Below are 13,586 nucleotides of genomic sequence, written 5' to 3'. Positions count from 1 at the left end.
CCTCACATCTTAGAATTCCACTTCTTTAATTCTTCAAAATTAACAGGGCTTAACTAGGAACCATCCATGTCTTTTAGAACACATGGTGCACATCACCTGTACTAGCTTTCTTTTGGGGTCATTTTTCTAGATATAAGTACAAATTTTTTACTTATCTCTCTTTCTCTTTCCCTTCTCTTCTCCCCACCCCTTAAACACACACAGACACTTTTATGAGAGCTATCTGGTAATTTAGTTATGGCTCATTAGTTATGACTTAAACTTCTGAACACCATCGTAGTTCAATTTTATTAGCTCAGCAGAGTACAGGAAACCTCAAAGTACGTATGGAGCTTGATGACGTAGGTTAATAGCCCAGAGTTAAAATGTGGAATTCCATCAAGAATGAAGTGAGTTTCTTTTGGAAAATAACTCAGATTGTGGTGAGGCTGATTTTCACATTTTGTAATCTTGCTAACTGTGGTCATTTAAATGAGTAATTTCTAGGGATGCCTGTGCGGCTCACTTAGTTAAGCAACTGCCTTCAGCTCAGGTCATGATCCTGGAGTCCCAGGATCGAGTCCCACATTGGGCTCTCTGCTCAGTGGGAAGTCTGCTTCTCCCTCTCATGTTCTCTCTCCCTCTCTCTGAAATAAATAAGTAAAACAAAGTAAATAAGTAAATAAATCATTTCTAAATGGATGTGTTCTTTTGTTTTTTTATTTAGAAATCAGCAGATGAGCAAAGTATATATGAAAAGGAGAGAATAGCACATGCGAAACAAATTATAAAACCATTTATTCTCAGAAGGGTAAAAGAAGAGGTAACTTACCTGCATATTTATTGTGATGATTGTTTTTTAGAAATCTGTTTTCTTCTTTATTTGAAAGATCTGCTTAAACTGTTTTCCTTTCTCAGGTTCTCAAGCAGCTACCCCCCAAGAAAGATCGAATTGAATTGTGTGCAATGTCAGAGAAACAGGAGCAGCTCTATTTGGGTCTTTTCAACAGATTGAAAAAATCTATCAATAACATGGGTATAATCTGATTTTCACAATTGCATGTAAAAAGTAATCCTGTATTGGTCCTACATTTTGTTTAGTCCTGTTACAGTGGGATTTGCTTATTTTTAAAAACTACCTAGAATTTGAAGAAATAATTTTAAACTTTTTGTTTGCACTGAGATGTATTTCAGCAGACAGCTGTAAACTTGGTTTTGTTTTTTTGTTTTTAATGTGTGCTCTTTGGATCACAGAAAAAAGCACAGAAATGTGCAATGTCATGATGCAATTAAGAAAAATGGCCAATCATCCTTTATTACATCGCCAATATTACACAGCTGAAAAGCTCAAGGAAATGTCTCAGCTTATGCTAAAGGTAAGGATTTCATATTATGTTAACATTGACCTTTATTAACACTGTTAAACATAAGGTTAAATTGTCAGGCTACCTAAAGATGAGTCAAGCCTCATAAGCGTAATGATCCATTACCCTCGTATTTAAGAAAAGCATTTTTTGTTAAAGATTTTACATATTTATTGACAGAGACACAGAGAGAGAGGGAATACAAGCAGGGGAAGTGGGAGAGGAAGAAGCAGACTTCCCACTGAACAGGGAGCCAGATGTGGGGCTTGATCCCAGGATCCTGGGATCATGACCTGAGCCAAAGGCAGATGCTTAATGACTAAGCCACCAGGCTCCCCCTAAAAACATTTTTAAGACAAAGTTCTAGATAATTTAGGGGAACATAAAGAGCTGAGAAGGCTAACAGTCTGTATTAGGAGTCAGCAAACTATGGCCTTAGGGCCAACTATGACAGTGGCTGTTTTTATAAAGTTTTATTTTAACACAGCCACATCTTTCTGTTTTCTGTTTTTTGTGACTTCTTTCTCATTACAGACATACCTGGGAGATATTGCAGGTTTGGCTCCAGACCACTGCAGGAGAGTCAAATGAATTTTTTGTTTCCCTGTGCATATATAAAAGTTACGTTTACACTGTACTGTAATCAATTAAGTGTGCAGTAGGATTATGTCTAAAAAAGTGTACATACTTATATTTAAAAATGCTAAAAAAAAATGCTGCTGTTATCTGAGTTTTCAGCAAGTTGTAATTACCGATCACCATAACAAATACAGTAGTAATGATAAAGCTTGAAATATTTTAAGATTTACCAGACACAAAATGAGCAATATTGTTGGCAAAATGACACCAGTTGACTTGGTCAACACAGGGTTGCCACAGACCTTCAATTTGCAAAAAGCACATTATCTGTGAAACCCATACACAAAAAAGGTGAAGCAAGGTATGCTTCTATAAGGGTAGAGTTGAGGAGTTGCAAAATAGATCATTGTGCCTACAGAACCTACCCAAGATATTTACTGTGTGGCTCTTTACAGAAAGTTTGCCAATTCCTGATTAAGATTGCCATAATGCACTTCTTTATTTTACCAAAAAGATCACTTAGATTTTATGTCCAGGGCAGTGAGTTGTTTCCTCCATTTGTTTTCTTCATGTTTTTATTATATTTTGTCTATAGTTTTATTAATCTTTATTTTTGTCTCGTTCTCTGTAACACCCACCCTTAGTTCTCCCTTACAGATCTTCATGTTAAAAGCAACTATTTGCTTTTAAAATGTTTTTGTATTATTTTAAATTTATTATGGAAAATTTCAAACGTGTAAGTAGAGAGAGAATTGTATAATGAAATCCTCTGCCCATGTAAGCTTTACCCATTTTTTTTTACAGTTATTATCTAGAATGACACTACTTTTGTTTCATCTAGACCCTTCCCCAGGATTATTGTGAGCCAAATTCTAGATATTACTTCATCTATGAATATTTCAGGATGTTGTCTAAAACAATAAGGACTTTTCCCCCTTTATTGTACCTAAAATAATGAATATTACTTTCCTTTGTTAAGTTGTACCATGTAAAATGTGCTGTTTAGCTACTTAATATTTTATCAGATGTGAACAGTTTTGTTCAATCATTCTGGTCATATTACAAATTATCTTCATTTTGATGTGTATTGTTCTGTTTTAAGGAACCTACACATTGTGAGGCTAATCCTGACTTGATCTTTGAAGATATGGAAGTTATGACAGACTTTGAATTACATGTACTTTGTAAACAATATCGACATATTAATAACTTCCAGTTAGACATGGACTTGATTTTAGATTCTGGAAAATTCCGAGTTTTAGGATGCATCTTGTCTGAATTGAAACAGAAGGTAATAAAGAAGAATGCTACTCTTGTATTTTTCCAGTTAGTTAAACTTCTTTAAAATAATGGTGGCATGATTTGACTTTCTTGAAGCTTTAGCCTATATCTGTTATACGTATTTCTAGAAATTAATGCTTTGAGCATTTAGGGGATATATTTGGGGATATGTTTTCCTGATTATTTTTCCTCTTTTGAGTCTGAAAAAGAAAATAGAAGTTAGTAGAATACACTTATATTGATGTTTTTTTAAAAATAATCTTAAATGTCCTTACTTCATGAGTGACAATCTATGTCACTCATAGATTGCCTCAAAATTAGTATTTTGAGGATACCATGTTATTTAAATACTACTACTATTTATATGTGAAACAGCTTAAATTTGTAAGATCATAATCCAAATAGTACTTTTGTAGCTATTGTCATTAACTGTCCTTGAAAATCAAAACAGAATTAAATTTTAGGTCTGAAGTTTAGAAATTAAGGTAGTTTTATTTATATACAACTATGTTACATCTATGACAAGAAATTTACCTTTGCTGTGGTCACTTGATTTTTATTAAAGAAGCAGTTGATCATTAGATACTTATGATTTTATTTTTCCGTGTATCTAATCCATATATGTATTTTCACAGGGTGATAGAGTTGTATTATTTAGCCAATTTACCATGATGCTGGATATTTTAGAGGTTCTCTTAAAACATCATCAGCATAGGTACCTCAGATTAGATGGGAAGACTCAGATTTCTGAAAGGTTAGTATACTTCACTTCAATTTCAGAAAATCTCTACCTCACCTCCAAATAAGAGTAAATGTTGGAATTTTAAATATGTACCAGGCATTTGATTGAATTTTATTACTTTTGAGTCTTCTATGTGGTTATTTCAAATCATTGATTGTCGTAAGATACGGAAAATTTTCTAAGTTTTAGATCTGAATTGCATAGAAATCTGTTCCTATATTTAATTAGAATGTTTTCTCCTTTAAGACTCATTCAGACCCTTGAAGCACCTTACCTTTAAACCAAGATTGTTTAAAAAGCAAAAACCAAGATTGTTTTAAAATCTTGGGCTTTTTATATTTTAAGAGTGATTGAATAAGTTTGGTTTGCTTATTTTTTTAATTCCCAAATATTAAAAGATTGTCTTAAAAAAAAAAAGGAATACTTTCTCTAGTGTGTTTAAACTGCATTATCTCTTTTGGTTTATTTTTTATCAGCCAAAATGCATTTTTTTTTCCTGCATTAAAGATAGAAGATATGCTAAAAGAGAACACACTGCTCTAGTTTGATCTTAAGATCTTTAGTTCATCTGGTATCAAGAGCAGCTGCTATTAGGCTTCTGAGAATGCTAAAGATTGAAAAGTGATATCCAAAATTTAGATAAGCCAGAAGTCATTAAACAAAGGAGAAAGTAACTCTTTGGCATTACTCAAACCTGAATAGTTGAATTAAAGTGAGAACTAGTAGAAAGAGAAATGGTATAAAAGAGAAATGTTATAGAAAAGAAGTTGGTAGGGTGCCTGGATGGCTCAGTGGGTTAAGCCGCTGCCTTCAGCTCAGGTCATGATCTCAGGGTCCTGGGATCAAGCCCTGCATCGGGCTCCCTGCTCAGCAGGGAGCCTTCTCCCCGCCCCACCCCGCCCCGCCTGACTCTCTGCCTACTTGTGATCTCTGTCTGTCAAATAAATAAATAAAATCTTTAAAAAAAAAAAAAAAAAGGAAAGAAGTTGGTGAATTGGGAAGGTCTTCCAGTAAAGTAACTGTAGGAAAGGTAAGTATATTACCAAGAGCATGTGTTTACATCTTTGGGGGTTTTTTTGTTTTGTTTTGTTTTGTTTTGTTTTTCAATGTAGTTTGATTGTTTTCAGTTTTAGCTATATACATTCTAGTGAAATTTAGCCTGATATATTTATCTTATAGGATTCACCTAATTGACGAGTTTAATACGGATATGGATATCTTTGTGTTTCTGCTGTCAACAAAAGCTGGTGGCTTAGGAATAAACCTCACTTCAGCGAATGTTGTTATACTTCATGATATTGACTGTAACCCCTATAATGACAAACAAGCAGAAGACAGATGCCACAGAGTAGGCCAGACTAAGTAAGTGTTTTGAGTTGAAATTTATTTTTAACCAAATGCCAATTTAATTTGTATAGAATAGTAGAATATGGTCTGTCAGTGTCTTGCTTCATTTTTGTATTTTCAGCAGAGCTTGGCTGCTGATAGATTTCATACCATCAGTGTTCCTATGTAACATATTCATTTTCTAGTAGTTAAAGGAAAACAACCTCCAACATCACCCCAATTAGTTCTGCAGCTGATGAAAACAAAATACACCAATGGTTCAGCTCTTTTGAAAAATATTAGTAGTTAAAAAGGCTTGTTAAACCACTGAAAAGCCAGATAGAGAGTAATATATATACTATTGTTACCCTGTAATCCTTTAGGAAATACATTATTTGAGTTGTAGATATTTTAGGTGAAGGGTCATTTTGACATTGGATCTTAAAGAGGTGCCAGTACCTATAATTCAACTCTACTTTCACATATAAGTAGTGAATAATCAATGTTTTCTATTTGGAGTGTGTTACTATATTTCCAAAAGGTCTTGATAAGTTCATTTATGAATCACATATTTATCTCTACGTATTATGGGACTAAAACTGCCTGTGTAATCTTTGTACTTCACTATACTTTCTTACTTTTTATACTGAACTATTTAGTGGAACCTGACAAGTAAAGCATGTTCTTTTTATTTTTATTTATTTATCTTTGTTTTTGTTTTTGTTTAACATGTTCCATTTTAAGATGAATACCTAACTGAACCCAGACTGTTTGTTGTAGTAAATTTTACCAGTAATTTTTGGATTACAGATATCTTGGATTAATAAGAAAGGTCATGTAAAAGTTACATGCGCAGAAAACATCAATCCCAAGTTTGAATAAAAGGGAATTTAAAGTTAAGGATACATTTGTTATACAGTTTTCAAATTATTTTTATTGAACTCTGAGATGTTTTGTATAGCTTATATGTATCCAAATAATTTTATATTAAGTAACCAATGGACATATCGTCTATTTACTTTAGGGAAGTACTAGTTATAAAATTAATAAGCCAAGGGACAATTGAAGAATCCATGCTAAAAATTAACCAACAGAAATTGAAACTTGAACAAGATATGACTACAGTCGATGAAGGTAAGTTGTTTGTAAACAGAAACATCAATATTTATTTATCTGAAAAGACATCAAAGTAGCACTAGCAAGGGATTAACAAAAATTGCCCAAATCCTTCACTGGCATCCAGTATAGGAAAAGCATGTTCATTTCAAAAGTACTACAGTAACTAAGATTTATTTAGCCAGAATTGATACAAACACTTGATTTTGGTTAATTCTGTCTCTCCTATCCCTTATCTCATGACACCAAAACCTGTTCTTTAGCACTGCTGCCACCCACCCAGGTATATAGATTTTATTCTAACAGTAAGTCTTTACATAGAACCATCATAGTTACTAGTTAATTGGGGTTTTAGCAGTTTGATTTTTGGACTCCCCACCATGTTTATATAGGCTGCTTCTTATGGACTGGTTCATTTCCCTGAGAACATATTCACCCAATCTTTTGTGAAATGAGGGTGGTGGGAGATAGAGTATAAACCTATTGACTGCATTACTCGAGCTAAAGAAAAGCAGGGGAGGAGAGAGGGCTGTTGTCATATATATATAGTTAATTTTCCTGTTCTAATAGAGCTTCACTATCTTCTACTATGCCCATATTCAGTGTCCTCTGATTAAAGCTTTTCAAAGAATAAATCTTTTTTTTTTTTTTTTAAAGATTTAATTATGTATTTGACAGAAATAGACAGTGAGAGAGGGGACATAAGCTAGGGGAGTGAGAGGGAGAAGCAGGTTTCCTGCTGAGTGGGATCTGATGTGGGCTCGAACCCAGGACCCCAGCATCATGCCCTGAGCTGAAGGCAGATGGTTAACCGACTAAGCCACCCAGGCGCCCCAGTAAACTTTCATTTGTTTATCCGGGGTAAATGGCTGGCTCTGTTGGGCAGGCTTTAGATGTTCTACTCTTCTGTTTTAACTCTGTATATTCCTCATCCTTTGGGAGCCGTGTATTACCTCTGTGCCTTGAGTTTGTGCTGGGGGGGCAGGAGGGTTGGTTTAGATTCATAGTATGAAGTAACCTCCTTCCATTTTCTACCTTTGTTAACTTAAGTTTTTGCTTTGTCCATTCTGCATAAGTCAGCTTCCATTCTTCTATTTGCTTTTCATCTCCCCAAATTTGTTGACAGCTCTCTCTTCACTATTGTCTTTTTCTTCTTTCTCTTTTGTATAGTGCTCCTAATTTCTTTTTTCCATGGCATTTTAATGTATTTCAGATAAGCCCAGTGCATGTCCATATCTAGTCATAATTCACGTAAATTATTTGTATTTATGCAAAGTTGTTTGGTCTAAAATTTTAACCTGTTATGTTCATATCAAGTATCCTTTAAAATAGCAGTTTATTTCAGCTATGCCTTTAGACTCTTACCTCTAAAGTGTTTAGTTATAAAGAATCATTCTCCCATTTAGTACGCTTCTTTTTCTGTAGGAAATTTTCCTCTGTCTTGTTAAAGCTATTTTTATCAGTTTTTTCTGGTGTTTTTTTTTTTTGGTAGGCTAAGAGTACAATAATGTCCTTATTTTTTAATTATAATGATTTTGTCATCTTTGCTTTTGGTTTCATTTAAATGATTAGGCACTGACCTAATGAGCATGTACCCTTTTCATCTCTCACAGCGAAGATCTTTTCCACTGTAAACGAAAAGTATATTTGTAATTGAGTATATCTGTGCTTTATGTTAACAATCTTGCCCCCCCGCTCCATGAAACTATGAAAGAAAAGTGCCATGATTTCTCTCAGAAACGCTTGTCAGATTTTTGTGTTTCTAGAGCTTGCCTTAGTGGTTCTCAAAGTGCAGTCCCTGGACCAACAACAACAACATCACCTGGGAAATTGCCTTGAGATGCAAATTCCCAAGCCCAACTCCATCCCTTTTGAGTCAGAAATTGGGAATGGAACTTGGTAATCTTACTGTGGTTCTGATACATGCTAAAGTCAGAGAACCACTGCTTTAGAATAAGGACTGGGGCACCTGGGTGGCACAGTGGATTAAAGCCTCTGTCTTTAGCTCAGGTCATGATCCCTGGGTCCTGGGATCGAGCCCCACATCCGGCTCTCGCTCAAGAGGGGGCCTACTCTCTCTGCCTGCCTCTCTGCCTACTTGATCTCTCCCTCTGTCAAATAAAGAAATAAAATCTTTAAAAAAAAAAAAAAAGAATAAGGATTGTGGTTTGGGCATGTGTTATTTTTCTTTAATCTCTTAATGTGATTATATTAATAGATTTTCTACCTTTTAAAACTTTTAATAATGGAAATTTTCTAGCAGAGATGTTGAAAGTATAAGTGAATTTAGCAGTTCTAAACATTTTGCTTATCTACCTTTTTTTCTCAGCCATTTCAATCAGTTATTGACATGACATGTCATCCTAAATATTTATCATTGCCTTTAATTTGCTACAATACCATCATTACATCCAAGAAAATTAACAATAATTTCCAAATATTACGTTTTCCCAATTATCCCCAATGTCTTTTATAGCTTCAAAAAAAAAAAAATCCAGATTTCACACACTGCATTTTATTGCATTGTATCTTTAGTATCTTCAGACTTAGAATCTGAGTCTCCTTACCCCTTTTTCCTTCTTTCCACCTCTCCCTCCCTTCCCAGAATACTGAATCTTGTACAGTCTTGTCTTACATTTCTGCTTTCTTGTCTTACTGTCTTCTGGAGGACAAGTTTCAAGTTAAATTTCATGGGCTATTAAGTCTGTGGATGAACCTCAAGACAAGGGTGTCTGTGAACTTGAGGGTTTATGGAATAGTCTGTGTTTCTCTGCACATGTTTTTAAATGAAAGAAGAGTAGATAAAGTACTCATAATTTTAGATTATAATTGGGGTGTGTATGTATGGCAGGGAAAAGTTGTTAGTTTGGTTGTATTTAGCCACATCTAATTATGAAATTACTCATTGCTATGAATGTACAAATATTTATGAATTGTCAACTATACCATTGTCACTATAAACTAATATATCAGCTCATCTCTAAATAGTCTTGAGTGATTAACTGACGCAAGATTTCAGTTTTCTCACTTTAGAAAAAGCCTGGGGGCACCTGGGCGGCTCAGTCGGTTGAACATCTGGCTCTTGGTTTCAGCTCAGGTCATGATCTCATGGGTCATGGGACTGAGCCCCATGTTGGGCTGCATGCTCAGTGGGGAGTCTGCTTGAGAGTCTCTCTCCCTTCACTTGGGAGTGCATGCTCTCTGTCTCAGATAAACAAATCTTAAAAAATAAAAAGAAATCCGGAATGCTTCTTTCATAAGTGTCTAGATACTGGAATCTGATTTAATTGAAATACGGGGCAAACCTTGGGAGAAGGTTATTTACAGTGGGCACTTTAATCTTCAGCTGGTATGCCTTACTCATAATCTTGTTTAGATGTGCCAGTTTAGTCTAAGTGATCGTATCTTTGGATTGAAAGTAAGGGTGTAGATGAATGATTTCTGTTTGGTTGTCTTTGTCTTCACTATTCAGTTTGTTGCATAAATGTTTTTATCGAGTAAACCTGAGTAGTAAATACTGTGTGCTATATGAATAGAATATGATCCAAACTAATATGTGCCTGTCTTTATATATTTCTGTCAGCTCAGAAACCTAGCCTCTAGAGTACTGTGCTGGCAATATGAACATAAGCACAGAGGAAATAGCCCTAAACATCTGTAGGGAATTGCAAAGGTTGTTATGTTTTGTTTTGTTTTAGATTTATTTAGAGAGAGAGAGAGCTTGCACAGTGGGGAGGGGCAGAGAGAGGGAATCTTAAGCAGATTCCGATCTGAGTTCAGAGCGCCTCAAAGAGCTCAGTGTCAAGACCCTGAGATTTGGACCTAAGGCAGAACCCAGAGTCAGGGGCTTAACGAACTACACCACCCAGGCACCCCTCATGAAGGTTTTTAACAAGGAGTGATGTTGAAGCAAACTGGGCTTTGAAAGATGATTTAGGAATTCACCGAAGTTAGAGAAAATATATTTCATAAAATATTTTTATTAAACTTTTAATGCCCCTTTCTGACCTGCAGGTGACGAAGGGAGTATGCCAGCAGATATAGCCACATTACTAAAAACGTCAATGGGCCTGTGAAATTAAGAATTGTGAATTCCTAATTGATGAGGAAATATCAACTTGGTGCACTCAAGGACATTTACATTATGATGACCATGGGGTTTATGAACATTTATAACTTTTTATAATTTCCATATTACATTTCTCATAGTATGGACAACTTTTTTGCCACTAACTGAATTCTCCAGATGCTCACATGTGAAATTTCAAAAAAAAACAAAACAGAAAAAAAAAGAAAAAAAAAAACCCACACAAATATGTAGTCCTGAAGATGTTGAATAATCATTTTACAAAACAGTTTTCTGAATGGGGATTAGTTGGTGATTGTTTGTAACAAATATGCTAATGCTTTAGAAATGTCAGTATTTTTGTAATTATTTCTACCTCCAAATATATATATATTGTCTTTCACTGGATAATGTGTGTAGATTTTTACATGTGCCTTATTTGACAATGCTTATGTCTTGTTTTTCCTTGTCTCATTTGAAATTCTTGTTTTGTTAGTTTAAAGGATGCAGCTGTATAGATTATATAGCTTTCATTTTATTGCTATTTGAAGCAGATGTTCACCACTGTCAACAAGAACTCAACCTGAATTTAAAGGTGGCATTCCATTTACTAACACCCCCAGGTCCTTCCAAGTACTTCTGTTAAAACAAATTTGTTTGGCTAGGCACTAAGTTGTTTTCCAGTGATAGTAACGAAGAAGCCCTTATCTTGCTCCATGGATTAATTCCTTCTGTTCATTTCCCCACTGCACTAATTGTGCTTATTACTCTGCCTATTCTTGTGCATGTTTTCATTACTTTCCCTCTCCTGGCTTTTGCTTCTCTTGAAACTGTTGCCCAGTCACTTCTGCTCCAGTTCTCTTTACTCTCTAAATAGTAGTTTATTCTTGCCACGTATCAGCACAATGTGGGTAACATTTGTCTAGCCTGGCAGAACAGGTTAACAGGCAATTTCACGTCAAAGCAGACTGAATGTGACTTCGTATTAAGGCAGCGTTAGGTACTGCATGGAAATAGGTCATTAACTTTAAACACTTCTCAAAATATAATTTAACAGTTTCCAGAATTTCCAGTACAGGACCTCCTGAAGAGAGAGCCATTGTTCAATTCAATTCAGTGTGGGTGACAAAGTGAAATTTAGAAGAAGTAAAGTGTCTATTTGATATTTAACTCTTTATTAAATCTTTCTTTAAATTTTTGCCTGTCAGTCTATCTTGCTGTTTTTATTATACATCAGTTTCTTTGTATAACTTGTGAGTTTCATGTGTTTTGTTTTTATTATGTAAATATCATTATAAATAAACTTATTTATAAATCATAGACTTGTTAATTTTGGAGATTGTATTTTCAAGGCATCCTGACTTGCTCAGATGCTAAGGTCATATAATCCTCTGGAATTAGAAGAGTAATGAAGCTCTCACAGCAATCTTCAGATACTATAAACTCTGAACATGATTCAGTAGATTTACCCAATCTTGAAGGTATATTGGATATAATGGATATATTTTAGTATAATGGGGCTAGAAGGAATCTACAAATATTACTACCTCCTCCTACATCGCAGGACCCAAATCTCTTGGATTCTTGGATATACTACCTTTCAAAATCTCGTAACTTTTCTGTAATAATGTGTCTTTAGGGATAGGCTGTTCTTTTGATGTTATTAAGTCCATATTATCTTTACTGAGATGTGGTTGTGTTCTCCCTGTAATGTTCTATTATGTCTTGGGCTTAATAAAAATATTTGTGATCATAAGTTGTATTTTCACACCCTTTTTAATAGTTTCTAACTCTCCTAAACACAATATTGAGTTCAAATGAGATTGTTTGTGCTTAATATTGTCTGTTTCTCAATAAACTGGAATTTATTACTTAGGATATATTCCCATTAGTCTTTTCACTGGACTCCTGTTCGTTGAACATCATAATTCATTACCAGTGGTAAAGAGCATGTGAAGCCATAGTTGGAATTTCATCTTGACCAACTGAAGCAACTTCTATTTTTTAATATAACTTACAAAGAGGTAGAAGACATTTGCCTTATGTGTTTCATAACTATATTTCTGACCTCATAGACTTGTAGCTTTATACCAGTAGATACTTATATTGCAACTTTAACTACTCTTGTTTCTGACTCTTGGTGTTCCTGTATAGGGGTTAGATAGGAGTATTGGATTTGGTTTGCATTTGTGTGGCCCTAAGCAAGACACTTAAATGTCCATAAAATTAAGCAATTCTTTTAACTCTTTCTTCCCAGATTGTGTGTTTTCTGATTACAGTCTGCAACTCTGATTCATGCATGTTCTCTCTCAGCAAGGAGCCGTTTATTTGGGGTACAGGATGGGATAATGGAATGTGTTGTCCCTTCAGTAAAAAAAGATGACCTAAAGGTTGATGATGATGCTATGATTGAAATGAAATACTTCCTTAGGAAACATGCTGTGTGATTGCATTTTATATTTGAATTACAATTTGTGTAAACAACCAGGACTGATGTTGTGAATTTTCATGTTAGATAAGCATGGTAGTTCTCACTTTCTCTAAATTCCATTTTCATTAAAACTTGTCAGAATGTAATTTTATAGCAGAAAATGAACATGTGTAAGAGGAAAGAAAAGTTACTACCTTCATTACCTGGAGTATTATTTGAATTTCTTTTGTGAAAGATAATTTTTTTCTTTAAATTGCCTTGATAACATGATACAGTATTTTTCAGTGAGATTCACTTATAACCTGTTATCATTTATTAACCTCCACTAGCGATACAAAAATGTGACCCAAGGAAGTAAGTCATTTGGGAGCTATAGTTTGTTTTTTAAAAGATTTTATTTATTTATTTGTCAGAGAGAGGGAGAGAGAGCGAGCACAAGCAGGCAGAGTGGCAGCAGAGGCAGAGGGAGAAGCAGGCTCCCTGCTGATCAAAGAGCCTGATGTGGGACTCGATCCCAGGATGCTGGGATCAAGAACTGAGCCAAAGGCAGCAGGTGAAGCAACTGAGCCACCGGCGTCCCTATAGTATGTTTTTATGTATAATCCTTAATGATGTATAAAGTATTTAACATCTTTTCTCCTATTTCATAGAACATCGGTGAGATGAAAGAAGCACCTTAAACAAAATCATACTTAGTCCAGC

General features: G+C 34.8%; 1 protein-coding gene across 8 annotated transcripts in view; it reads left to right on the top strand.

Moving 5' to 3' along the window:
- SMARCAD1 (SNF2 related chromatin remodeling ATPase with DExD box 1) overlaps positions 1-12,209 on the top strand; it is a 76,693-nt gene extending 64,484 nt beyond the window's left edge. For 7 of the 8 annotated variants that reach the window (XM_082728067.1, XM_082728071.1, XM_082728069.1 and 4 more), the window contains exons 17-24: positions 707-802; positions 898-1,015; positions 1,234-1,355; positions 3,025-3,213; positions 3,839-3,957; positions 5,125-5,307; positions 6,296-6,405; positions 10,402-12,209. In XM_082728067.1, the coding sequence (XP_082584193.1) occupies positions 707-802; positions 898-1,015; positions 1,234-1,355; positions 3,025-3,213; positions 3,839-3,957; positions 5,125-5,307; positions 6,296-6,405; positions 10,402-10,463 (999 nt within the window). In that variant the 3' untranslated portion in view covers positions 10,464-12,209. The remainder of the gene's footprint in view (positions 1-706; positions 803-897; positions 1,016-1,233; positions 1,356-3,024; positions 3,214-3,838; positions 3,958-5,124; positions 5,308-6,295; positions 6,406-10,401) is intronic. The other variant, XM_082728073.1, reaches the window with a different exon arrangement.
- Positions 12,210-13,586: the final 1,377 nt, after the last annotated feature.

Source organism: Mustela nivalis (assembly GCF_964662115.1).
Source record: "Mustela nivalis genome assembly, chromosome: 4".
NCBI classification, from domain to species: Eukaryota; Metazoa; Chordata; class Mammalia; order Carnivora; family Mustelidae; genus Mustela; species Mustela nivalis.
Note: the sequence above shows the minus strand (reverse complement) of the source record. Positions and strands in the feature narration are given on the sequence as shown.